This window comes from Salmo salar, chromosome ssa09, assembly GCF_905237065.1.
Source record: "Salmo salar chromosome ssa09, Ssal_v3.1, whole genome shotgun sequence".
NCBI lineage: Eukaryota > Metazoa > Chordata > Actinopteri > Salmoniformes > Salmonidae > Salmo > Salmo salar.
The window spans coordinates 98,424,362-98,452,314 of record NC_059450.1 but is presented as its reverse complement, the minus strand read 5'-3'; the positions used below and the strand labels follow the sequence as shown (position 1 = coordinate 98,452,314).

General features: G+C 45.6%; 1 protein-coding gene across 3 annotated transcripts in view; it reads right to left on the bottom strand.

Moving 5' to 3' along the window:
- The window catches only part of sncb (synuclein, beta), a 201,834-nt gene that overhangs the window by 161,646 nt on the left and 12,235 nt on the right, over positions 1-27,953 (bottom strand). For all 3 annotated transcript variants that reach the window (XM_045723295.1, XM_045723296.1, NM_001141659.2), the window contains exons 3-5: positions 20,124-20,153; positions 19,094-19,179; positions 4,497-4,580 (exon numbers count right to left, since the gene is read on the bottom strand). In XM_045723295.1, coding sequence (XP_045579251.1) covers positions 4,497-4,580; positions 19,094-19,179; positions 20,124-20,153 — 200 coding nt within the window. The remainder of the gene's footprint in view (positions 1-4,496; positions 4,581-19,093; positions 19,180-20,123; positions 20,154-27,953) is intronic.

The following is a 27,953-nucleotide window of genomic DNA, read 5'->3' as shown; positions in this document are numbered from 1 at the left end:
AGGGCCTGTTTCTAAATCAATAACTAGGGTACGGGTAGGGCCTGTTTTATAATCAATAACTAGGGTATGAGTAGGGCCTGTTTCCTCATCAATAACTAGGGCACGGGTAGGGCCTGTTTCCTCATCAATAACTAGGGTATGGGTAGGGCCTGTTTCCTCATCAATAACTAGGGTACGGGCAGGGCCTGTTTTCTCATCAATAACTAGGGTACAGGCAGGGCCTGTTTTCTCATCAATAACTAGGGTTTGGGTAGGACCTGTTTCCTCATCAATAAGTAGGGTGCGGGTAGGGCCTGTTTTATCATTAATAACTAGGGTATGAATAGGTCCTGTTTTCTAATCAATAACTAGGGCACGGGTAGGGCCTGTTTCATAATCAATAACTAGGGAAAGGGTAGTGCCTGTTTTCTCATCAATAACTAGGGTACGGCTAGGACCTGTTTTCTAATCAATAACTAGGGTACGGGTAGGTCCTGTTTTCTCATCAACAACTAGGGTATGGGTAGGGCCTGTTTTCTCATCAATAACTAGGGTACGGGTAGGGCCTGTTTCTTCATCAATTACTAGGGTACGGATAGGGCCTGTTTCCTCATCAATAGCTAGGGTACTGGTAGGGCCTGTTTCTAATCAATAACTAGGGTACGGGTAGGGACTGTTTCCTCATCAATAACTAGGGTACGGGTAGGGCCTGTTTCTAATCAATAACTAGGGTACGGGTAGGGACTGTTTCATCATCAATAACTAGGGTACGGGTAGGACCTGTTTCCTCATCAATAACTAGGGTGCGGGTAGGGCCTGTTTTATCATTAATAACTAGGGTATGAATAGGTCCTGTTTTCTAATCAATAACTAGGGTACGGGTAGGGCCTGTTTCATAATCAATAACTAGGGAAAGGGTAGTGCCTGTTTTCTCATCAATAACTAGGGTACGGGTAGGACCTGTTTTCTAATCAATAACTAGGGTACGGGTAGGTCCTGTTTTCTAATCAAAAACTAGGGTACGGGTAGGGCCTGTTTTCTCATCAATAACTAGGGTATGGGTAGGGCCTGTTTTCTCATCAATAACTAGGGCTGTAACCTCTCATCAATAACTAGGGCACGGGTAGGACCTGTTTCTTCCTCAATAACTAGGGTACGGGTAGGTCTTGTTTTATCATCAATAACTAGGGTATGGTTAGGGCCTGTTTTATCATCAATAACTAGGGTACGGGTAGGGTCTGTTTCCTCATCAATAACTAGGGTATGGGTAGGGCCTGTTTCATAATCAATAACTAGGGTACGGGTAGGGCCTGTTTTCTAACCAACAACTAGGGTACGGGTAGGGCCTGTTTCCTCATCAATAACTAGGGTATGGGTAGGACCCGTTTCCTCATCAATAACTAGGGTACGGTAGGGCCTGTTTCATAATCAATAACTAGGGTACGGGTAGGGCCTGTTTTATCATCAATTACTAGGGTACGGATAGGGCCAGTTTCCTCATCAATAGCTAGGGTACGGGTAGGGCCTGTTTCTAATCAATAACTAGGGTACAGGTAGGGACTGTATTATCATCAATAACTAGGGTACGGGTAGGGCCTGTTTTATCATCAATAACTAGGGTACGGGTAGGGCCTGTTTTCTAATCAATAACTAGGGTACGGGTAGGGCCTGTTTCCTCATCAATAACTAGGGTACGGGTAGGGCCTGTTTTCACATCAATAACTAGGGTACGGGTAGGGCCTGTTTCCTCATCAATAACTAGGGTACGGGTAGGGCCTGTTTCATCATCAATAACTAAGGTACAGGTAGGGCCTGTTTTATCATCAATAACTAGTGTACGGGTAGGGCCTGTTCTATCATCAATAACTAGGGTACGGGTAGGGCCTGTTCTATAATCAATAACTAGGGTACGGGTAGGGCCTGTTTTCTCATCAATAACTAGGGTACGGGTAGGGCCTGTTTTCACATCAATAACTAGGGTACGGGTAGGGCCTGTTTTATCATCAATAACTGGGTACGGGTAGGGCCTGTTTCATCATCAATAACTAGGGTACGGGTAGGGCCTGTTTCCTCATCAATAACTAGGGTACGGGTAGGGCCTGTTTCCTCATCAATAACTAGGGTACAGGTAGGGCCTGTTTTCTCATCAATAACTAGGGTACGGGTAGGGCCTGTTTTATCATCAATAACTAGGGTACAGGTAGGGCCTGTTTTCTCATCAATAACTAGGGTACGGGTAGGGCCTGTTTTCACATCAATAACTAGGGTACGGGTAGGGCCTGTTTTCACATCAATAACTAGGGTACAGGTAGGGCCTGTTTCATCATCAATAACTAGGGTACGGGTAGGGCCTGTTTTATCATTAATAACTGGGGTATGGGTAGTGCCTGTTTTATCATCAATAACTAGGGTACGGGTAGGGCCTGTTTCCTCATCAATAACTAGGGTACGGGTAGGGCCTGTTTTATCATCAATAACTAGGGTACGGGTAGGGCCTGTTCTATAATCAATAACTAGGGTACGGGTAGGGCCTGTTTTATTATCAATAACTAGGGTACGGGTAGGGCCTGTTTCCTCATCAATAACTAGGGTACGGGTAGGGCCTGTTCTATAATCAATAACTAGGGTACTGGTAGGGCCTGTTTTATTATCAATAACTAGGGTACGGGTAGGACCTGTTTCCTCATCAATAACTAGGGCACGGGTAGGACCTGTTTCTTCCTCAATAACTAGGGTACGGGTAGGTCTTGTTTTATCATCAATAACTAGGGTATGGTTAGGGCCTGTTTAATCATCAATAACTAGGGTACGGGTAGGGTCTGTTTCCTCATCAATAACTAGGGTATGGGTAGGGCCTGTTTCATAATCAATAACTAGGGTACGGGTAGGGCCTGTTTTCTAACCAACAACTAGGGTACGGATAGGGCCTGTTTCCTCATCAATAACTAGGGTATGGGTAGGACCTGTTTCCTCATCAATAACTAGGGTACGGTAGGGCCTGTTTCATCGTCAATAACTAGGGTACGGGTAGGGCCTGTTTCATAATCAATAACTAGGGTACGGGTAGGGCCTGTTTTATCATCAATTACTAGGGTACGGATAGGGCCAGTTTCCTCATCAATAGCTAGGGTACGGGTAGGGCCTGTTTCTAATCAATAACTAGGGTACAGGTAGGGACTGTATTATCATCAATAACTAGGGTACGGGTAGGGCCTGTTTTATCATCAATAACTAGGGTACGGGTAGGGCCTGTTTTCTAATCAATAACTAGGTTACGGGTAGGGCCTGTTTCCTCATCAATAACTAGGGTACGGGTAGGGCCTGTTTTCACATCAATAACTAGGGTACGGGTAGGGCCTGTTTCCTCATCAATAACTAGGGTACGGGTAGGGCCTGTTTCATCATCAATAACTAAGGTACAGGTAGGGCCTGTTTTCTAATCAATAACTAGTGTACGGGTAGGGCCTGTTTTATCATCAATAACTAGGGTACGGGTAGGGCCTGTTCTATAATCAATAACTAGGGTACGGGTAGGGCCTGTTTTCTCATCAATAACTAGGGTACGGGTAGGGCCTGTTTTCACATCAATAACTAGGGTACGGGTAGGGCCTGTTTTATCATCAATAACTGGGTACGGGTAGGGCCTGTTTTATCATCAATAACTAGGGTACGGGTAGGGCCTGTTTCCTCATCAATAACTAGGGTACGGGTAGGGCCTGTTTCCTCATCAATAACTAGGGTACAGGTAGGGCCTGTTTTATCATCAATAACTAGGGTACGGGTAGGGCCTGTTTTATCATCAATAACTAGGGTACAGGTAGGGCCTGTTTTATCATCAATAACTAGGGTACGGGTAGGGCCTGTTTTCACATCAATAACTAGGGTACGGGTAGGGCCTGTTTTCACATCAATAACTAGGGTACGGGTAGGGCCTGTTTTCACATCAATAACTAGGGTACAGGTAGGGCCTGTTTCATCATCAATAACTAGGGTACGGGTAGGGCCTGTTTTATCATTAATAACTGGGGTATGGGTAGTGCCTGTTTTATCATCAATAACTAGGGTACGGGTAGGGCCTGTTTCCTCATCAATAACTAGGGTACGGGTAGGGCCTGTTTTATTATCAATAACTAGGGTACGGGTAGGGCCTGTTTCCTCATCAATAACTAGGGTACGGGTAGGGCTTGACTATCACTAATTTGATGACTAACATTTTAAAGCTGAGTAATTTCCTCTGCTGTGCAGTACAGTCCTATCTGACTAAGATCATAACATGGTGTCAGAAGTCCTTCAATTTTAGTCAAAAATAAGGCAGGAGAGATTATTTTACAGAAAAAAATGTTGCTTGAGTTTAGAGTGACGAAAAGTAGTTAACAGCGAAGTGCTCTCTTATGTCTCGTCATTGGTCCGCTTCGGCTGCTCTGCTCATAGGCAATCGGACTTAAAATTCCTGCCAGTGCACATTTCTAGTGTGTGTGTGTGTGTGTGTGTGTGTGTGTGTGTGTTATCCCTCTTACCTGCTGGTTCTCGTCATATGTCTCTCCTTCCAGATGATCTCTCTGTGCCTCTCCTTCCATGGCCTCCTGCCCATACTCCTCAGGCTGTGGACAAACACAAAATTGTAAAACAAAACGAACAACACATTCTATTTTAACCACAACACTACTTTTCATTTAAAATAATAATAAATAAATAAAATAAAAAATGTATGAACCGTTGGGTAGAGATGCTAGATAGTCTAGTACAGTAGGCAGGAAACAGTGTAAGTACTGTACACTTGATGATAATGTGATAATGATGCACAGACCAGGGTTTGGGGTCAATTCCATTTTAATTCAGGAAACACTGAAATTCTTAATTTCACTTGTCTTCCATGCTTTTCAATGAAGACAATTTGGAATTCGGTTAACTTTCCAAAATTGACTGGAACTGAAATGGAATGGACCCTAGCCCTGGCACAGATCTGGTGTAAACACCTATAGTAGCATAGAGGCTAACCCCCAGTATCCTACACTAAGATATGTACCCACAGGACAGGAAACCCCCAGTATCCTACACTAAGAGATGTACCCACAGGACAGGAAACCCCCCAGTATCCTACACTAAGAGATGTACCCAGAGGAAGGGTAACCCCCAGTATCCTACACTAAGAGAGGTACCCACAGGACAGGAAACCCCCCAGTATCCTACACTAAGAGATGTACCCAGAGGACAGGTAACCCCCCAGTATCCTACACTAAGAGATGTACCCAGAGGAAGGGTCATGACGTAGGGGTCGGAAAGCTACTGGTAGAGCACCAAAGTATCAAATCAGATCATATTTATTTATATCAGCTGATATCTCAAAGTGCTGTACAGAAACCCAGCCTAAAACCCCAAACAGCAAGCAATGCAGGTGTAGAAGCACGGTGGCTAGGAAAAACTCCCTAGAAAGGCCAGAACCTAGGAAGAAACCTAGAGAGGAACCAGGCTATGAGTACATGGAATCTTCAGTCATTTTGGTAATTAACATGAAATCTATCTCAGTCTATCATAACTTTAAATAACTTTTAAGAAATGTATTCATATATATATATGATATATACAGATATAAAACAAATTATAATATATATATATATAATAATTTGTTTTATATCTGTGTCCCTATTGTCACTGAGTTTCTAGTAGATAGAGTTTCAAGAATGTATGTTTTATTGTCAGGTGCACAAGCACAGTCGTGGCCAAAAGTTTTGAGAATGACACAAATATTAATTTCCACAAAGTTTGCTGCTTCAGTGTCTTTGGATATTTTTGTCAGATCTTACTATGGAATACCGAAGTATAATTACAAGCATTTCATAAGTGTCAAAGGCTTTTATTGACAATTACATGAAGTTGATGCAAACAGTCAATATTTGCAGTGTTGACCCTTCTTTTTCAAGACCTCTGCAATCCGCCCTGGCATGCCGTCAATTAACTTCTGGGCCACATCCTGACTGATGGCAGCCCATTCTTGCATAATCAATGGTTGGAGTTTGTCAGAATTTGTGGGTTTTTGTTTGTCCACCCGCCTCTTGAGGCTTGACCACAAGTTCTCAATGGGATTAAGGTCTGGGGAGTTTCCTGGCCATGGACCCAAAATATCGATGTTTTGTTCCTCGAGCCACTTAGTTATCACTTTTGCCTTATGGCAAGGTGCTCCATTATGCTGGAAAAGGCATTGTTCGTCATCAAACTGTTCCTGGATGGTTGGGAGAAGTTGTCTCGGAGGATGTGTTGGTACCATTCTTTATTCATGGCTGTGTTCTTAGGCAAAATTGTGAGTGAGCCCACTCCCTTGGCTGAGAAGCAACCCCACACATGAATGGTTCAGGATGCTTTACTGTTGGCATGACACAGAACTGATGGTAGCGCTCACCTTGTCTTCTCCGGACAAGCTTTTTTCCGGATGCCCCAAACAATCGGGAAAGGGGATTCATCAGAGAAAATGACTTTACCCCAGTCCTCAGCAGTCCAATCCCTGTACCTTTTGCAGAATATCAGTCTGTCCCTGATGTTTTTCCTGGAGAGAAGTGGCTTCTTTGCTGCCCTTCTTGACACCAGGCCATCCTCCAAAAGTCTTCGCCTCACTGTACGTGCAGATGCACTCACACCTGCCTGCTGCCATTCCTGAGCAAGCTCTGTACTGGTTGTGCCCCGATCCCGCAGCTGAATCAACTTTAGGAGACGGTCCTGGCGCTTGCTGGACTTTCTTGGGCACCCTGAAGCCTTCCTCACAATTGAACTGCTCTTCTTGAAGTTCTTGATGATCCGATAAATGGTTGATTTGGGTGCAATTTTACTGGCAGCAATATCCTTGCCTGTGAAGCCCTATTTGTGCAAAGCAATGATGACGGCACGTGTTTCCTTGCAGGTAACCATGGTTGACAGAGGAAGAACAATGATTCCAAGCATCACCCTCCTTTTGAAGCTTCCAGTCTGTTATTCGAACTCAATCAGCATGACAGAGTGATCTCCAGCCTTGTCCTCATCAACACTCACACCTGTGTTAACGAGAGAATCACTGACATGATGTCAGCTGGTCCTTTTTTGGCAGGGCTGAAATGCAGTGGAAATGGTTTTTGGGGATTCATTTCATTTGCATGGCAAAGAGGGACTTTGCAATTAATTACAAATCATCTGATCACTCTTCATATCATTCTGGAGTATATGCAAATTGCCATTATACAAACTGAGGCAGCAGACTTTGTGAAAATTAATATTTGTGTCATTCTCAAAACTTTTGGCCACGACTGTACAGTGAAAGTATTTCTTGCTCTTTTCCAAAAATGCAGTAATCAATATCAGTAGTACTATACAACTAAAACACACCAGATTTAGAAAGAAGAAGAACATGAGAAATAAGTAAGCTATATCCTGGGTCAGAACCAGGGTCAGTAGCTATATACAGGGTCAGAACCAGGGTCAGAACCAGGGTCAGTAGCTATATACAGGGTCAGAACCAGGGTCAGAACCAGGGTCAGTAGCTATATACAGGGTCAGAACCAGGGTCAGAACCAGGGTCAGTAGATATATACAGGGTCAGAACCAGGGTCAGAACCAGAGTCAGAACCAGGGTCAGTAGATATATACAGGGTCAGAACCAGGGTCAGTAGCTATATACAGGGTCAGAACCAGGGTCAGTAGCTAAATACAGGGACAGAACCAGGGTCAGTAGTTATATACAGGGACAGAACCAGGGTCAGGAGCTATATATATGGTCAGAACCAGGGTCAGAACCAGGGTTAGTAGATATATACAGGGTCAGAACCAGGATCAGAATCAGGGTCAGTAGATATATACAGGGTCAGAACCAGGGTCAGTAGCTATATTCAGGGTCAGAACCAGAGTCAGTAGCTATATTCAGGGTCAGAACCAGGGTCAGAACCAGGGTCAGTAGCTATATTCAGGGTCAGAACCAGGGACAGTTGCTACACTACTGGTCAAAAGTTTGGACACACCTATTCATTCATGGGTTTTTCTTTATTTTTACTATTTTATACATTGTAGAATAATAGTGAAGACATCCAAACCATGAAGTAACATATATGGAACCATGTAGTAACCAAAAGAGTGTTAAACAAATCAAAATATATTTCATATTTGAGATACTTCAAATAGCCACACTTTGCCTTGATGGCAGCTTTGCACACTCTTGCCATTCTCTCAACCAGCTTCATGAGGTAGTCATCTGGAATGCATTTAAATGAACAGGTGTGCCTTCTTAAAAGCGAATTTGTGGAATTTGTTTCCTTCTTAACCTGTTATGGCTAGGGGGCAGTATTTGCACGGCTGGATAAAAAAAAATGTACCCGATTTAATCTGGTTACTAATCCTACCCAGTAACTAGAATATGCATATACTTATTATATATGGATAGAAAACACTAAAGTTTCTAAAACTGTTTGAATGGTGTCTGTGAGTATAACAGAACTCATTTGGCAGGCAAAACCCTGAGACATTTTCTGACAGGAAGTGGATACCTGATGTGTTGTATTACCTTTAAACCTATGCCATTGAAAAACACAGGGGCTGAGGAATATTTTGGCACTTCCTATTGCTTCCACTAGATGTCACCAGCCTTTACAAAGTGTTTTGAGTCTTCTGGAGGGAGATCTGACCGAACAAGAGCCATGGAACGATGATGGCCCATTAGACACCTGGCGCGCGAGTTCATGTTGGGTACCCTCGTTCCAATACGTTATAAAAGAGTATGCATTCGTCCACCTTGAATATTATTCATGTTCTGGTTAAAAAGGCCCTAATGATTTATGCTATACAACGTTTGACATGTTTGAACGAACGTAAATATATTTTTTCCCCTCGTTCATGAAGTGAAGTCCGGCGGGCTTAGATCATGTGCTAACAAGATGGAGATTTTTGGACATAAGATGAGCTTTTTTGAACAAAACTACATTCGTTATGGACCTGTGATACCTGGAAGTGACATCTGATGAAGAGAATCAAAGGTAATGGATTATTTACATAGTATTTTCGATTTTAGATCTCCCCAACATGACGACTAGTCTGTATCGCAACGCGTATTTTTCTGGGCGCAGTGCTCAGATTATTGCAAAGTGTGATTTCCCAGTAAGGTTATTTTTAAATCTGGCAAGTTGATTGCGTTCAAGAGATGTAAATCTATAATTCTTTAAATGACAATATAATATTTTACCAATGTTTTCTAATTTTAATTATTTAATTTGTGATGCTGACTTGACTGCCGGTTATTGGAGGGAAACGATTTCCTCAACATCAATGCCATAGTAAAACGCTGTTTTTGGATATAAATATGAACTTGATAGAACTAAAAATGCATGCATTGTCTAACATAATGTCCTAGGAGTGTCATCTGATGGAGATTGTAAAAGGTTAGTGCATCATTTTAGCTGGTTTTATGGTTTTGGTGACCCTGTCTTTGAATTGACAAAACATTACACACAACTCTTGTAAATGTACTGTCCTAACATACTCTAAATGTATGCTTTCGCCGTAAAACCTTTTTGAAATCGTAAAACGTGGTAAGATTAAGGAGATGTTTATCTTTCAAAGGGTGTAAAATAGTTGTATGTTTGAAAAATTTGAATTTTGACATTTATTTGGATTCAAATTTGCCGCTCTTGAAATGCACCTGCTGTTGATGGAGTGCACCACGGGGGGGACGCCTGCGTCCCACCTAGCCCATAGAGGTTAACCTGTTGGGGATAGGGGGCAGTATTTGCACGGCCGGATAAAAAACATACCCGATTTAATCTGGGTACTACTCCTGCCCAGTAACTAGAATATGCATATAATTGTTTGATTTGGATAGAAAACACCCTAAAGTTTCTAAAACTGTTTGAATGGTGTCTGTGAGTATAACAGAACTGATTTGGCAGGCCAAAACCTGAGAAGATTCTAAACAGGAAGCGCTCTCTCTGACTATTTCTTGGCCTTCTTGATCATCTCTAACCAAAACAGGGGATCTCTGGCATAACGTGACATTTTCTAACGCTCCCATAGGCTCTCAGAAGGCGCCAGAACGATGAATGGTGGCTTTGCAGGCCCTGGCTGAAAAACATTAGCGCATTTGGATAATGGTCGATCTGAGGACAATGAGACTGGAGGCGCATGCACGAGCCGACACCATGTTTACTTTCTCTCTCTTTGAACGAAAACAATGACTCCCGGTCGGAGTATTATCGCTTTTTTACGAGAAAAAAAGCATAAAAATGGATTTTAAACAGCGTTTGACATGCTTCGAAGTACGGTAATGGAATATTTTGAATTTTTTTGTCACGAAACGCGTCGGGCGCGTCACCCTTCTTTACCCTTCGGATAGTGTCTTGAACGCACGAACAAAACGCCGCTATTTGGATATAACTATGGATTATTTGGAACCAAACCAACATTTGTTATTGAAGTAGAAGTCCTGGGAGTGCATTCTGACGAAGAACAGCAAAGGTAATCAAATTTTTCTAATAGTAAATCGGAGTTTGGTGAGAACCACACTTGGTGGGTGTCAAAATAGCTAGCCTGTGATGGCCAGGCTATCTACTCAGAATATAGCGAGTGCATAAAGGAGTTCTGTATCTATAATTCTTAAAATAATTGTTATGTTTTTTGTGAACGTTTATCGTGAGTAATTTAGTAAATTCACCGGAAGTGTTCGGTGGGAATACTAGTCACATGCTAGTCACATGCTAATGTAAAAAGCTGTTTTTTGATATAAATATGAACTTGATTGAACAAAACATGCATGTATTGTATAATATAATGTCCTACTAGGATTGTCATCTGATGAAGATCATCAAAGGTTAGTGCTGCATTTAGCTGTGGTTTGGGTTTATGTGACATTATATGCTAGCTTGAAAAATGGGTGTCTGATTATTTCTGGCTGGGTACTCTGCTGACATAATCTAATGTTTTGCTTTCGTTGTAAAGCCTTTTTGAAATCGGACAGTGTGGTTAGATTAACGAGAGTCTTGTCTTTAAAATGGTGTAAAATAGTCATATGTTTGAGAAATTGAAGTAATAGCATTTCTAAGGTATTTGAATATCGCGCCACGGGATTACACTGGCTGTTGAGTAGGTGGGATGCAAGCGTCCCACTGGCCCAGAGAGGTTAATGCGTTTGAGCCAATCAGTTGTGTTGTGACAAGGTACAGAAAAGACCAAGTCCATATTATGGCAAGAACAGCTCAAATAAGCAAAGAGAAAAGACAGTACATCATTACTGTAAGACATGAAGATCAGTCAATAAAGAACATTTCAAGAACTTTAAAAGTTTCTTCAAGTGCAGTCGCAAAAACCATCAAGCGCCCTGATGAAACTGGCTCTCATGAGGACAGCCAAAGGAAAGGAAGACCCAGAGTTACCTCAGCTGCAGAGGATAAGTTAAGAGTTACCAGCCTCAGAAATTGCAGCCCAAATAAAAATCTTCACAGAGTTCAAGTAACAGGCACATCTCAACATCAACTGTTCATAGGAGACCGCGTGAATCAGGCCTTCATGATCGAATTGCTGCAAAGAAACCACTACTAAAGGACACCAATAATAAGAAGAGACTTGCCTGGGCAAAGAAACACGAGAAATGGACATTAGACCGGTTAAAATGTGTCCTTTGGTCTGGAGTCCAAATTGGATATTTTTGGTTACAACCGCCGTGTCTTCTTACTGACATTGTTGTCCTGGCACCACATTGCCAAGTCACTGACCTCCTCCCTGTAGGCTGTCTCATCGTCGCTGGGGATCAGGCTTACCACCATCGTGTCGTCAGCAAATTTGATGGTGTTGGAGTAGTGCATGATCACGCAATCATGGGTGAACAGGGAGTACAGGAAGGGACTAAGCACACACCCCTGAGGAGCCCCCGTGTTGAGGATCAGCGTGGCGGAGGTGATGTAGCCTACCCTCACCAACTGGGGCTGGTCCATCAGGAAGTCCAGGATCTAGCAGAGGGAAGTATTCAGTCATAGGGTCCCAAGCTTGGTGACGAGCTTCAAAGGGACTATGGTGTTGAACGCTGTGCTGTAGTCAATGATCAGCATTCTCACATATGTATTCCTCTTATCTAGGTGGATGAGGGCAGTGTGGAGTGCAATTGAGATTGCATCGTCTGTGGATCTCTTGGGGCGGTATGCAAATTGGAATGGGTCTAGGGTGTCTGGGATGGTGAAGATAATGTGTGCCATAATCAGCCTTTCAAAGCACTTCATGATTACAGATGTGTCCTACAGTCATTCTGTAGGGTAGCCTTAGAGTTCTTGGGAACAGGAATGATGGTGGTTACCTTGAGACATGTGGGGGATTACAGACTAGGACAAGGAGAGGTTGAAAATGACTGTAACTATACCTGCCAGCTGTTCTGCGCATGCTCTGAGAACGCGCCCTGGAATACTGTCCGGCCCTGCGGCTTATGAGTGTTGACCTGATTTAAAAACCTTACTCGTGTCAGGCCTCGGAGACACAGTCCCCTGGGTCAGCAAGGGGCCTCGTGCATGGCTTGTGTTGTTTCTGTCAAATTGTGCATAAAATGCATTGAGTTTGTCTGATAGAGAGGCATCGTTGGGCAGATCACGGTTGTGTCTTTTGTAATCCATAATGGACTGTAGCCTCATGCCACACGCGTTGAGTGTCACAGCTTGTGTAATAGGATTCCATCTTTTTGCTTGTTTGACCTCTGCAGAGGTCATAGAGGGACTTATTGTACATGTTCGTGTCCTCAGACGTAGTCTTGTGATTGGTTGAGCTAACTCTGTATGCGGTAGCTCTGTCCTTTAGCTTCTTCAATGTATTGGATTAGTGGTGTGAATACTATGTAAATTAGATATTTCTGTACTTCATTCTCAATAAATTTACAAAACTTTCAAAATGTATGTTTTCACTATGTTATTATGGGGTATTGTGTGTAGATGGCTGAGGAAAAAATATATATTTAATCTATTTTGAATTCAGTCTGTAACAATAGAATATGGAATAAGTCATGGGGTATGAATACTTTTGGAAGCATTCACGATAAGAGATTAAAATTCTCTCGGGAGGTAGAAGGGTCGGTATTTGACCATCAGGTATTCCAAGACGGGTGAACAATGGGTCTAGACATCCACTGCGCTAGAGTCAGCATAACATTTTCTGTGGATGAAGAGGCATACCCCTCCCCCTCTCAATTTCCTTGAATCCAATGTCCTGTCTGCTCGGTGAATGGAGAATCCATCGAGTTGGATAGCCATGGGTGTATCTTGTCCAAAAGCCATGTTTCAGAATAGCAGATAATATTGCAGTTACGAGAGCCCCGTTGACAACAAATCTGTGATCATAGGTCATCCATCTTATTATTTAAGAGACTGCACATTGGCCAATAGAATGGAGGGGAAGTCGTGCCTCCCCTCTCCTACCTCATTTTCAATGGCGTTTCCTCTTGGATATCCCCCCAAAATTGGGTCGGAATTACACAAAGAGCCTAGGGCAGATGATTCGAGTTGAATCCGGAATTGAGGTTAGTAACCGCTGATCTGAAGTTCGAAAGTTCTTGTCGGTCATAAGAAATGATAGCGGATACATTTTGGTGCAAAAAAAAAGTTGAGCTAAACGCCAAAATAAATTGACAAAATATCAAAGTTGGGTCGGCGCTAGCAAGACGGCAGCCAACAGTACGGCACCATTGCTAGTAGACCATATGTTCAAGAGAAAAAACATCTGATCAACAATGACATTATTGTCAATTAACTATTCCAACTATTGACTTGTTTCACCAGATCGTCGCCAAAACATTTACAACAAGTAAATACTGAGATAGAAGTGTGTAAAAAAATATCAAGGATATTTCATACTGAAACCCTCATATCAAACACAAATGGTACTCATTAAGTATATGGTTTATACTTAGGATAATGTATTAAAGCTTTGTCATATTTAATTATCAAATTATTTGTCACATGTGCCGAATACAACAGGTGTAGACCCTTAGTGAAATGCTTACTTACAAGCCCTATAACCAACAATGCAGTTTTAAGAAAAAATAACTGTTAAGTAAAACTAGATAAGTAAAAAATTATAATAATTAAAGAGCAGCAGTAAAATAACAGTAGCGAGGCTATATACAGGGTGTTACGGTACAGAGTCAATGTGGAGGCTATATACAGGGTGTTACAGTACAGAGTCAATGTGGAGACTATATACAGGGTGTTCTGATACAGAGTCAATGTGGAGGCTATATACAGGGGGCCATGCAGTGATAGTCAATAGTGATATAGGGGCTGGTGATAGTCTGTATACTAGTGATAGCCTATAGGGGCTGGTGGATAGGGCTGGTGATAGTCTATAGTGATATAGGGGCTGGTGGATAGTCTATAGTGATATAGGGGCTGGTGATAGTCCATAGTGATATGGGGCTGGTGATAGTCCATAGTGATATAGGGGCTGGTGATCGTCTGTATACTAGTGATAGTCTGTATACTAGTGATATAGGGGCTGGTGATAGTCTATAGTGATATAGGGGCTGGTGATAGTCCATCGTGATATAGGGGCTGGTGATAGTCTGTATACTAGTGATAGTCTGTATACTAGTGATATAGGGGCTGGTGATAGTCTGTATACTAGTGATATAGGGGATATGATAGTCTATAGTGATATAGGGGCTGGTGGTAGTCTATATACTAGTGATATAGGGGCTGGTGGTAGTATATATACTAGTGATATAGGGGCTGGTGGTAGTCTATATACTAGTGATATAGGGGCTGGTGATGGTCTGTATACTAGTGATATAGGGGCTGTGATAGTCTATATACTAGTGATATAGGGGCTGGTGGTAGTCTATATACTAGTGATATAGGGGCTGGTGATGGTCTGTATACTAGTGATATAGGGGCTGTGATAGTCTATAGTGATAAAGGGGCTGGTGATAGTCTGTATACTAGTGATATAGGGGCTGGTGATGGGCTATATACTAGTGATTCAGGGGTTTTCAGATAACAGTATGACATAAATGAGGCTTGACTTGGCAGGTTGTCGTTGTTCACAACAGTGATATAGAGTATGATTGGTCAAGATGAAGCATTTTATGGAGAGAGATACTGTAGCTCAAATAAAGAGGATTCACCATGGAAACAAGGTGTCATGTGGATGTTTTCTGGGGTTTAGTGGGACATCTAGTCACAATGTCAAAGAAGAAAAGCAACCAACCCCCACCGTCTCTGAAGGAACAGCCACAACCTCTTCCCCCCACACACCCACACGCACCCCACTGCCACCTGTGTGTTTTAATTGATAGTGCAGCCCATAGAGAGTAATGACATTGGGCAAGGTTGCCTGGGAGCAAAGCAGCTGGGGGAGGAGAAGAGAGGGGAGGAGGAGAGGAGAGTGGATGAGAGGGGAGGGGGAGAGGAGAGGGGGAGAGGAGAGGAGAGGAGGGGGATGAGAGGAGAGGAGAGGGGGAGAGGAGAGGAGAGGGGGAGAGGAGAGGAGAGGGGGGAGGAGAGGAGAGGGGGAGGAGAGGAGAGGGGGAGGAGAGGGGGAGAGGAGAGGAGAGGGGGTGAGAGGGGAGGGGGAGAGGAGAGGGTGGGATGAAAGGGGAGGGGGGAGGAGGGGGAGAGGAGGGGGGATGAAAGGGGAAGGGGAGGAGGGGGAGAGAAGAGGAGAGGAGAGGAGAAGAGAGGAGAGGAGAAGAGAGGAGGGGGATGGAAGGGGGGGGCGGGGAGGAGGGAGAGAGGAGAGGACAGGAGAGTAGGAAGAGAGGAGAGGACAGGAGAGTAGGAAGAGAGGAGAGGAGAAGTTGATAGTCCTAGAGAAGGGGTTATTACACTTCACCTGTCCTGGTTGACTGGCTGTAGCTGGCTGACTGGCTGACTGGCTGGCTGACTGGCTGGCTAACTGGCTGGCTGGTTAACTGACTGGCTGGCTAACTGACTGGCTGGCTGACTAACTGACTGGCTGGCTGGCTAACTGATTGGCTGGCTAACTGACTGGCTGACTGGCTAACTGACTGGCTGACAGGCTGGCTGGCTGGCTAACTGACTGGCTGGCTGACTAGCTGACTGCCTGACTGACAGACAGACTGGCTGGTTGACTGACTGACTGGCTGGCTAACTGACTGGCTGGTTGACTGGCTGACTGACTGGCTGGCTAACTGACTGACTGGCTGGTTGACTGGCTGACAGGCTGACTGGCTGGCTGGCTGGCTGGCTGGCTGACTGACTGGCTGGTTGACTGGCTGGCTAACTGACTGGCTGGTTGACTGGCTGACTGACTGACTGGCTGGCTGGCTGGCTGGCTGACTGACTGGCTGACTGACTGGCTGACTGGCTGACTGACTAACTGACTGACTGCACAGTCTCTATGGCATCTATGTGCTTTTGTGTGCGTAGTGTTTGAGTGTCTGCTGAGAATTGCCTCTCTCTGCTGTCGTCTTACCCACTAAACCCAGGAGAATGTCTGTCACTGTTAGAATCCAGCAGGACTAGAATCTCTTTTCTCTTTCCAGTTCCTTCAGTTGAATGTCTGTTACTGTTCAGCACATACTGAAATGTATCTTTTCAGAACAACCCGTACAAAAAAATAAATCACATGAATTCAAAAAATATATTATTATTATCAGTGGTTTTCAGACATGTGAGACATTTGTACGTGTACATTTTTCATGTGATTTTCCCTTCTGAAAAAAAGAATCTCCACATGTTTAATTTTTGTTTATCTTTCATGTTTCTTCTTCACGTTTATTTTACACCATTTCCAGCTACATCCAGTCCAGGGACCGACCAGGACCAACCCTGCTTCGACCAGGACCAACCCTGCTTCGACCAGGACCAACCCTGCTTAACTTCAGACGCAAACCAGCAACGGAATGCAGGGTGCTATGTTGCTGGAATGAATGTGTCAAAACTTGCAACTGGAGAAAAGGCAGCAAAAGCAAAGGCCAGGGTAACATAACCATAGGCCAGGGTAACATTACGAAAGACCGGGTAACATAACGAAAGACCCGGGTAACATAACGAAAGACCCGGGTAACATAACCAAAGACCCGGGTAACATAACCAAAGACCCGGGTAACATAACCAAAGACCCGGGTAACATAACCAAAGACCCGGGTAACATAACCAAAGACCCGGGTAACATAACCAAAGACCCGGGTAACATAACCAAAGACCGGGTAACATAACCAAAGACCCGGGTAACATAACCAAAGACCCGGGTAACATAACCAAAGACCGGGTAACATAACCAAAGACCCGGGTAACATAACCAAAGACCCGGGTAACATAACCAAAGACCGGGTAACATAACCAAAGACCCGGGTAACATAACCAAAGACCCGGGTAACATAACCAAAGACCCGGGTAACATAACCAAAGACCCGGGTAACATAACCAAAGACCCGGGTAACATAACCAAAGACCCGGGTAACATAACCAAAGACCCGGGTAACATAACCAAAGACCCGGGTAACATAACCAAAGACCCGGGTAACATAACCAAAGACCCGGGTAACATAACCAAAGACCCGGGTAACATAACCAAAGACCCGGGTAACATAACCAAAGACCCGGGTAACATAACCAAAGACCCGGGTAACATAACCAAAGACCCGGGTAACATAACCAAAGACCCGGGTAACATAACCAAAGACCCGGGTAACATAACCAAAGACCCGGGTAACATAACCAAAGACCCGGGTAACATAACCAAAGACCCGGGTAACATAACCAAAGACCCGGGTAACATAACCAAAGACCCGGGTAACATAACCAAAGACCCGGGTAACATAACCAAAGACCCGGGTAACATAACCAAAGACCCGGGTAACATAACCAAAGACCCGGGTAACATAACCAAAGACCCGGGTAACATAACCAAAGACCCGGGTAACATAACCAAAGACCGGGTAACATAACCAAAGACCAGGGTAACATAACCAAAGACCAGGGTAACATAACCAAAGACCAGGGTAACATAACCAAAGACCAGGGTAACATAACCAAAGACCAGGGTAACATAACCAAAGACCAGGGTAACATAACCAAAGACCAGGGTAACATTACCAAAGACCAGGGTAACATTACCAAAGGCCAGGGTAACATAACCAAAGGCCAGGGTAACATAACCAAAGACCAGGGTAACATAACCAAAGACCAGGGTAACATAACCAAAGACCAGGGTAACATTACCAAAGACCAGGGTAACATTACCAAAGGCCAGGCTAACATAACCAAAGACCAGGGTAACATAACCAAAGGCAAGGAAAAATTGCAGGAAAGAGGGAGGCTTTTTTTGCATCACTGACATTTCTTTTGCCTCCATTTACAATTAATTTGTTTTTTGGTATTTTGAAATGATTTACTTGACAATACTTTGTTTTCCTATCAATATTTTGGGGTTCATGTTTTGCTTTCAATAGCATTCTTTTTGTTTGCAATACTAATAATTTTGTTCTCGACCGCTTGATATTAAGGGTACTAAAGTAAGTCACTCACTAGAGGTTTACACCACATAATAACACTATGCCTCTACTACAGGGGTTTAAAGCAGCAATCCTTCATTGAAACATTAACCAAGTGTGCTCCCTTCCACAGTTTTCTGGAAAAGCTGATGGGGATGGAGCAATGCAACCACTCTCAAATTCATAGACTACGCTACGGATGCAAGGACTGACCATCCACAATATCAAAATGATACGTTTTTACCCAGAAGAGCAAAACAACTGGCATGTACGTGTTGGTGAGAGTCTAATCTTTCCATAGATGGGTCTCTTAATAGTTTATAGGTCAAACCGTTCGGATTATGTCTACTGTTCTGTGAATGTCCCACAAAATCATTTCCTTGTCCCACATTTGTGCGTTCTAGATGTGGTCACCCTAATTCCACCAGTGGAAACATTGCTACTACGACATGTGAACACCATCTTTTCACACGTGATGAGAATAACATTGTTTCAACCTCACTAACAATTCCACATGAGAATTTCACATGTCGACGTTTTCGTACACGTGCAACTGCTTAATTGATTTTCACTTTAAAAGAATATGACGTTTTTTTCTAAGGACACAAGGATGATAGGACTGTGTGTGTGCGTGTGTGCGTGCGCGTGTGTGTATGCGTGCGTGTGTGTGTGTGTGTGTCGTACGTTCATGTCAGATGGGAACTCGTCCTTCTTCCCCAGGCCGGTGGCAGCAGCGATATTCCCCATGGCTCCACCAGCAAGGTCCTTTGCTGCATCATCACACACACATTATTAACACACACACACATTATTAACACACACACACATTATTAACACACACACACACACACATTATTAACACACACACACACACACACATTAACACACACACACACACACATTAACACACACACACACACATTAACACACACACACACACATTAACACACACACACACACACACACACACACACACACACACATACACACCCACACACATACACATACACACATTAACATACACACATTAACACACATACATTAACATACACACACCCACACACATTAACACACACACACATTAACACACACACATTAACATACACACATTAACATACACACAGCCACACACAGACATTAACATACACACATTAACATACACACATTAACACACATACATTAACATACACACCCACACACATTAACACACACACGTTAACATACACACACCCACACACACACATTATTAACACACACACACATTAACACACCTACATTAACATACACACACACACATTATTAACACACACACACATTATTAACACACACACACACACACACACACACACATTAACACACACACACACAATTAACACACACACACATTAACACACACACACATTAACACACACACACATTAACACACACACACATTAACATACACACACATTAACACACACACACATTAACACACATACAGTCCAATCCTGTCTAATCCTGTTTGGTTCGATGTCCAAGTTTGTCTCTAAGGCATTATATATCTTTACCAGTCTAATCCTGTCTAATCCTGTTTGGTTTGTGCACCACACTCTTATTATCAGGTCCAGGCTAACTTGATTCTGACTTGGAAGAGTCTAAGTATCTTACTGTTGTGATACTGTAGCGCTGATGTCAACATCTGAACTAAAGACTTAACAGTACAGAGTAAACGTACCTGAACCAACACCATCTTTGGCCTTGGTGCCTGAAAAGGGAGAACAAAACATCTGTTACCAGATTACAATGCTACATTATCCCTCCATTATCATGCATCATGTGTTACCACATTAAAATGCTACATTATCCCTCTATTGTCATGCATCATGTGTTAACACATTAAAATGCAACATTATCCCTCCATTATCATGCATCATGTGTTACCACATTAAAATGCTACATTATCCCTCCATTATCATGCATCATGTGTTACCACCTTCCAAATCCTATGTTTTCATCCATAATGATAATTATCTCAATGTAACGGCTGTCTTCTGTAAAAATGGACCAAGGCGCAGCAGGTATGTGAATACTCATCTTTAATTAAAATAAAGGAGTAGAGCATCCACTGAACAATTCAAACAATATATAAGACAGGAACAGTTTTGCAGGCACACAACACGCAGTGCAAAAACAACTACCCAACAAAACCAAGTGACAAACATACTCCTACATATATGACTCCCAATCAGGAACAACGATCCCCAGCTGTTCCTGATCAGGAGTCACAAGACCAACACAGAACAATCACACTCACAAGACTGCCACGTCCTGACCCCAAAACTACAACAGCTCCATCTGCTGGTCAGGACGTGACAGTACCCCCCCCTCAAGGTGCAGACCCCGGAATGCACCTAACAACGAAAAAACACCAACAAACAAAATCCCCAACAAAACCCATAAACAATAACCCCTAAACAATAAGGGAGGGAAGGGAGGGGTGGCTGCCGTCAACGACGGCACTGTGCTACACCCTCCCTCCCCAACCCACCTATCCTGGAGGTGGCTCCGGTGCAGGACGTGGACCCTGCTCCACCCTCGGCGTCGCCCACTTCGGTGGAGCCAATAGCTGCGCCAGGCAGACGGACCCCTCGAGCCGGGCCGGAGGACAGGAGGGCCCCTCGGGCCGGGCCGGGGGCAGGAGGGCCCCTCGGGCCGGGCCGGGGGCAGGAGGGCCCCTCGGGCCGGGCCGGAGGGCATGCGGGCCCCTCGGGCCGGGCCGGAGGGCATGCGGGCCCCTCGGGCCGGGCCGGAGGGCATGCGGGCCCCTCGGGCCGGGCCGGAAGGCATGCGGGCCCCTCGGGCCGGGCCGGAAGGCATGCGGGCCCCTCGGGCCGGGCCGGAAGGCATGCGGGCCCCTCGGGCTGGACCGGAGGGCAGGAGGACCACTCGGGCTGATCCTGACAGGCCGGGCACCCTGGCAGATCAGGGCAGGCGGGCACCTCTGGCAGAACCGGGCAGTCCGGCCACTCTGGCAGAACCGGGCAGTCCGGCCACTCTGGCAGAACCGGGCAGTCCGGCCACTCTGGCAGAACCGGGCAGTCCGGCCACTCTGGCAGAACAGGGCAGTCCGGCCACTCTGGCAGAACAGGGCAGTCCGGCCACTCTGGCAGAACAGGGCAGGCCGGCCACCCTGGCAGAACAGGGCAGGCCGGCCACCCTGGCAGAACAGCGCAGGCCGGCCACTCCGGCAGTTCAGCGCAGGCCGGCCACCCCGGCAGTTCAGCGCAGGCCGGCCACTCCGGCAGTTCAGCGCAGGCCGGCCACTCCGGCAGTTCAGCGCAGGCCGGCCACTCCGGCAGTTCAGCGCAGGCCGGCCACTCCGGCAGTTCAGCGCAGGCCGGCCACTCCGGCAGTTCAGCGCAGGCCGGCCACTCCGGCAGTTCAGCGCAGGCCGGCCACTCCGGCAGTTCAGCGCAGGCCGGCCACTCCGGCAGTTCAGCGCAGGCCGGCCACTCCGGCAGTTCAGCGCAGGCCGGCCACTCCGGCAGTTCAGCGCAGGCCGGCCACTCCGGCAGTTCAGCGCAGTCCGACCACTCCGGCAGTTCAGCGCAGTCCGACCACTCCGGCAGTTCAGCGCAGTCCGACCTCTCTGGCGACTGTTGACTGGCGGGCAGCTCTGACGACTGTTGACTGGCGGGCAGCTCTGACGATGACTGTTGACTGGCGGGCAGCTCTGACGATGACTGTTGACTGGCGGGCAGCTCTGACGATGACTGTTGACTGGCGGGCAGCTCTGACGATGACTGTTGACTGGCGGGCAGCTCTGACGATGACTGTTGACTGGCGGGCAGCTCTGACGATGACTGTTGACTGGCGGGCAGCTCTGACGATGACTGTTGACTGGCGGGCAGCTCTGACGATGACTGTTGACTGGCGGGCAGCTCTGACGATGACTGTTGACTGGCGGGCAGCTCTGACGATGACTGTTGACTGGCGGGCAGATCTGACGATGACTGTTGACTGGCGGGCAGATCTGACGATGACTGTTGACTGGCGGGCAGCTCTGATGATGACTGTTGACTGGCGAGCAGCTCTGATGAAGACTGTTGACTGGCGAGCAGCTCTGGTGATGGTTGACTGGCGAGGCTGGGTTGACACACTAGACTCCTGATGCGCGGGGCTGGTATAGGACGTGCCAGCCCGGAGACACGCACCTCCATGCTAGTGCGTCTGGCGGGAAACACCGGACCGAAAGGGCGCACTGGTGGTCTTGAGCGCAGGGTTGGCATCACCCCTTCCGGCTCGATGCTTACTTCGCCCTGGCACATGCGGGGCGCTGGTACCTTGCCTACCGGCCTGAAAATCCCAGGCCTCACCACAGCCCCAAAGCACGGGACCTGTCCAGTCTGCCCTACAAGGGTACGGGGAGCTGGCCTGGGGCTGTAATCTCGCCCCGCCAAATAGCCCTTGTGCCCCCCCCTAAAAAATTATTGGGGCTGCCTCCAACATTCCTCCCTCACTTGCCTCTGTCCTCCTCTCCGCTGCTTGGTCCTTTGGTGGTGGGTAGTTCTGTAACGGCTGTCTTCTGTAAAAATGGACCAAGGCGCAGCAGGTATGTGAATACTCATCTTTAATTAAAATAAAGGAGTAGAGCATCCACTGAACAATTCAAACAATATATAAGACAGGAACAGTTTTGCAGGCACACAACACGCAGTGCAAAAACAACTACCCAACAAAACCAAGTGACAAACATACTCCTACATATATGACTCCCAATCAGGAACAACGATCCCCAGCTGTTCCTGATCAGGAGTCACAAGACCAACACAGAACAATCACACACACAAGACTGCCACGTCCTGACCCCAAAACTACAACAGCTCCATCTGCTGGTCAGGACGTGACACTCAATCGCATTACCAACACATTCCTCTTTAATACACACACAGTAAATGAGGCATTACCGTGTAAACAACGCCTCGACATAAATGAAACATCTTCCCATACTATATTAGCCGTTTCTGAGAATGCATTATTAGAGGACAAACGTTCAACTTCTACCAGACCATTTACAGGTGAGTGTAGAGCCACAGCGAACAGCAGGTTGTTAATCCCAGACATTGGGTTGGGAGCCGCACTCTCCCTATCTTCCTCTGGGAATTCACTGAGGTCTGCCCTCACGCACGCAGACGCACAGACAGACAGACAGACAGACAGACAGACAGACAGACAGACAGACAGACAGACAGATGTTCATATCCCTAGTCTCTATTTCAGGTCCTGACGCCTCCAGTGAGATGAGATCCAATTACCCCAGATGTCTAGCTAGGCTATCACCACCACTGTGTCTGTCTGTCTGTCTGTCTGTCTGTCTGTCTGTCTGTCTGTCTGTCTGTGTTTTTTCTATCTTTACCAGTCTAATCCTGTTTGGTTCGATGTCCTAGTTTGTCTCTAAGGCCTTAAATATCTTGACCAGTCTAATCCTGTCTAATCCTGTTGGGTTCGATGTCCAAGTTTGTCTCTAAGGCATTATATATCTTTACCAGTCTAATCCTGTTTGGTTCGATGTCCTAGTTTGTCTCTAAGGCATTATATATCTTTACCAGTCTAATCCTGTTTGGTTCGATGTCCTAGTTTGTCTCTAAGGCATTATATATCTTTACCAGTCTAATCCTGTCTAATCCGGTTTGGTTCGATGTCCAAGTTTGTCTCTGAGGTTTTATATATCTTTACCAGTCTAATCCTGTTTGGTTCGATGTCCTAGTTTGTCTCTAAGGCTTGATATACCTTTACCAGTCTAATCCTGTTTGGTTTGTGCACCAGAAGCAGGTCACACTCTTATTATCAGATCCAGGTGAACTTGATTGTGACTTGGAGTCTAAGTATCTTACTGTTGTGATACTGTTGCGCTGATGTCAACATCTGAACTAATTCGTTGTGACCATGCAGGACATAATAATTAGTTATATTTCCTCGCCGTCAAAATGAGCAAAAAATGATTCTATCCATCGTTTTTCGGAAATTCTGATGCTCCCTGACTGTCTAGTGTTCATTTAGGTGATTATTAGAGAGCTGTTCTAGTTTGTCTCTGTCATGACCCTTGACCTAACTGTCATGACCCCTGATCTAACTATCATGACCCCTGATCTAACTATCACGACCCCTGATTGAACTATCATGACCCCTTATCTAACTATCATGACCCCTGATATAACTATCATGACCCCTTATCTAACTATCATGACCCCTGATATAACTATCATGACCCCTGATCTAACTATCATGACCACTAATCTAACTATCATGACCCCTGATAAAACTATCATGACCCCTGATCTAACTATCATGACCCCTGATCTAAATATCATGACCCCTGACCTAACTATCATGACCCCTGATCAAACTATCATGACCCCCGATCTAACTATCATGACCCCCGACCTAAATATAATGACCCCCGACCTAAATATAATGACCCCCGACCTAAATATCATGACCCCCGACCTAAATATCATGACCCCTGAACTGACTATCATGACCCCTGATCTAACTATCATGACCCCTGATCTAACTATCATGACCCCTGATCTAACTATCATGACCCCTGATCTAACTATCATGACCCCTGACCTAACTATAATGACCCCTGACCTAACTATCATGACCCCAGACCTAACTATAATGACCCCTGATCTGACTATCATGACCCCTGACCTAACTATCATGACCCCTGACCTAACTATCATGACCCCTGATCTAACTATCATGACCCCTGATCTAACTATCATGACCCCTGATCTAACTAACTATCATGACCCCTGATCTAACTAACTATCATGACCCCTGATCTAACTATCATGACCACTAATCTAACTATCATGACCCCTGATATAACTATCATGACCCCTGATATAACTATCATGACCCCTGACCTAACTATCGTGACCCCTGATCAAACTATCATGACCCCTGATCTAACTATCATGACCCCTGATCTAACTATCATGACCCCTGACCTAACTATCATGACCCCTGACCTAAATATAATGACCCCTGATCTAACTATCATGACCCCTGACCTGACTATCATGACCCCTGATCTAACTATCGTGACCCCTGACCTGACTATCATGACCCCTGATCTGACTATTATGACCCCTGACCTAACTATCATGACCCCTGATCTAACTATCATGACCCCTGATCTAACTATAATGACCCCTGATCTAACTAACTATCATGACCCCTGATCTAACTATCATGACCCCTGATCTAACTATCATGACCCCTGACCTAAATATCATGACCCCTGATAACTATCATGACCCCTGATCTAACTATCATGACCCCTGATCTAACTATCATGACCCCTGATCTAACTACATGACCCCTGATATAACTACACAACCCCTGATATAACTATCACGACCCCTGATCTAACTATCACGACCCCTGTTCTAACTATCACGACCCTTGACCTAACTATCATGACCCCTGATCAAACTATCATGACCACTGATCAAACTATCATGACCCCTGATAAAACTATCATGACCCCTGATCTAACTATCATGACCCCTGATCTGACTATCATGTATAGCTTTCATTTCAGTGAATATCAGCGATCTGGACACAGTCAAGAAACTGTATGAATGAATGTATGTCCGTTATCATTTCTATTTTGTTCTATATTTCTATATTTATTTCATTACCCTCCACCCCATCCACCTACACTGAGTGCACAAAACATTAAGAACACCTTCTTAGTATTGAGTTGCAACCGCCCCTTTGGCTCTCAGAACAGCCTCAATTCGTTGGGGCTTGGACTCTACAAGTTGTCAAAAGCGTTCCACAGGGATGCTGGCCCATGTTGACTACAATGCTTCCCACAGTTGTGTCAAGTTGGCTGGATGTCTTTTGGGTGGTGGACCATTCTTGATACACACAGGAAACTGTTGAGCGTGAAAAACCCAGCAGCGTTGCAGTTCTTGAGACAAACCGGTGTGCCTGGGACCTACTACCATACCCTGTTTAAGGGCACCTAAATATTTTCTCTTGCCCATTCACCCTCTGAATGGCACACATACACAATCCATGTCTCAATTGTCTCAAGGCTTAAAAATCCTTCTTCAACCTGTCTCCTCCCCTTCATCTACACTGATTGAAGTGGATTTAACAAGTGACATCAATAAGGGATCATAACTGTATACTCTATACATACTGCAGGTAAAGCCTATTCTATGCACATCTCTGTTAGCAGCTAATTAGTCAGCTCTATAGAAGAAAATGTCTGTCTCTCTCCAGGTCCCCTGGAGACAGCCTCTCACTGTGTCCCTGATATAAAGGCCTGTAACTGTCCCTCGGTTCCCCTGGAGACAGCCACTCACTGTGTCCCTGATATAAAGGCCTGTAACTGTCCCTCGGTTCCCCTGGAGACAGCCTCTCACTGTGTCCCTGACATAAAGGCCTGTAACTGTCCCTCGGTTCCCCTGGAGACAGCCTCTCACTGTGTCCCTGATATAAAGGCCTGTAACTGTCCCTCGGTTCCCCTGGAGACAGCCTCTCACTGTGTCCCTGACATAAAGGCCTGTAACTGTTCCTCGGTTCCCCTGGAGACAGACTCTCGCTGTGTCCCTGACATAAATGCCTGTAACTGTCCCTCTGGTCCCCTGGAGACAGCCTCTCACTGTGTCCCTGATATAAAGGCCTGTAACTGTCCCTCGGTTCCCCTGGAGACAGCCTCTCACTGTGTCCCTGACTCACAAGCTGTCACCATACAATACACCCGATACAGCGACATAAGGCATGCTGTCCTCACCCATACTCCCCCCTCCCTCCCCTCTACCTCCCTCTCCTCACCTCTTGTTCCAGTTCCTCACCCCTCCTCCTCTCACCTTTGGTTCAGTAACTCACCCCTCCTCCTCTCACCATTGATTCAGTACCTCACCCCTCCTCCTCTCACCATTGGTTCAGTACCTCACCCCTCCCCCTCCTCTCCCCCCTCCTTCCTCCCCGTATAGAATGGCGACAGGGTCTATAGAATGGATACAGGGCCTATAGAATAGAGACAGGGCCTATAGAATGGATACAGGGCCTATAGAATGGAGACAGGGCCTATAGAATGGCGACAAAGCCTATAGAATGGAGACAGGGCCTATAGAATGGAGACAGGGCCTATAGAATGGAGACAGGGCCTATAGAATGGATACAGGGCCTATAGAATGGAGACAGGGCCTATAGAATGGCGACAGGGCCTATAGAATGGATACAGGGCCTATAAATACAGGGCCCACCCAAGGGGGGGTTGTGCCGTGGCGGAGATCTTTGTGGGCTATACTCGGCCTTGTCCCGGGGTGGTTGGAGATATCCCTCCAGTGGTGTGGGGCTGTGCTTTGGCAAAGTGGGTGGGGTTATATCCTGCCTGTTTGGCCCTGTCTGGGGGTTTCATCGGATGGGGCCACAGTGTCTCCTGACCCCTCCTGTCTCAGCCTCCAGTATTTATGCTGCAGTAGTTTATGTGTCGGGGGGCTAGGGTCAGTCTGTCACATCTGGGGTATTTCTC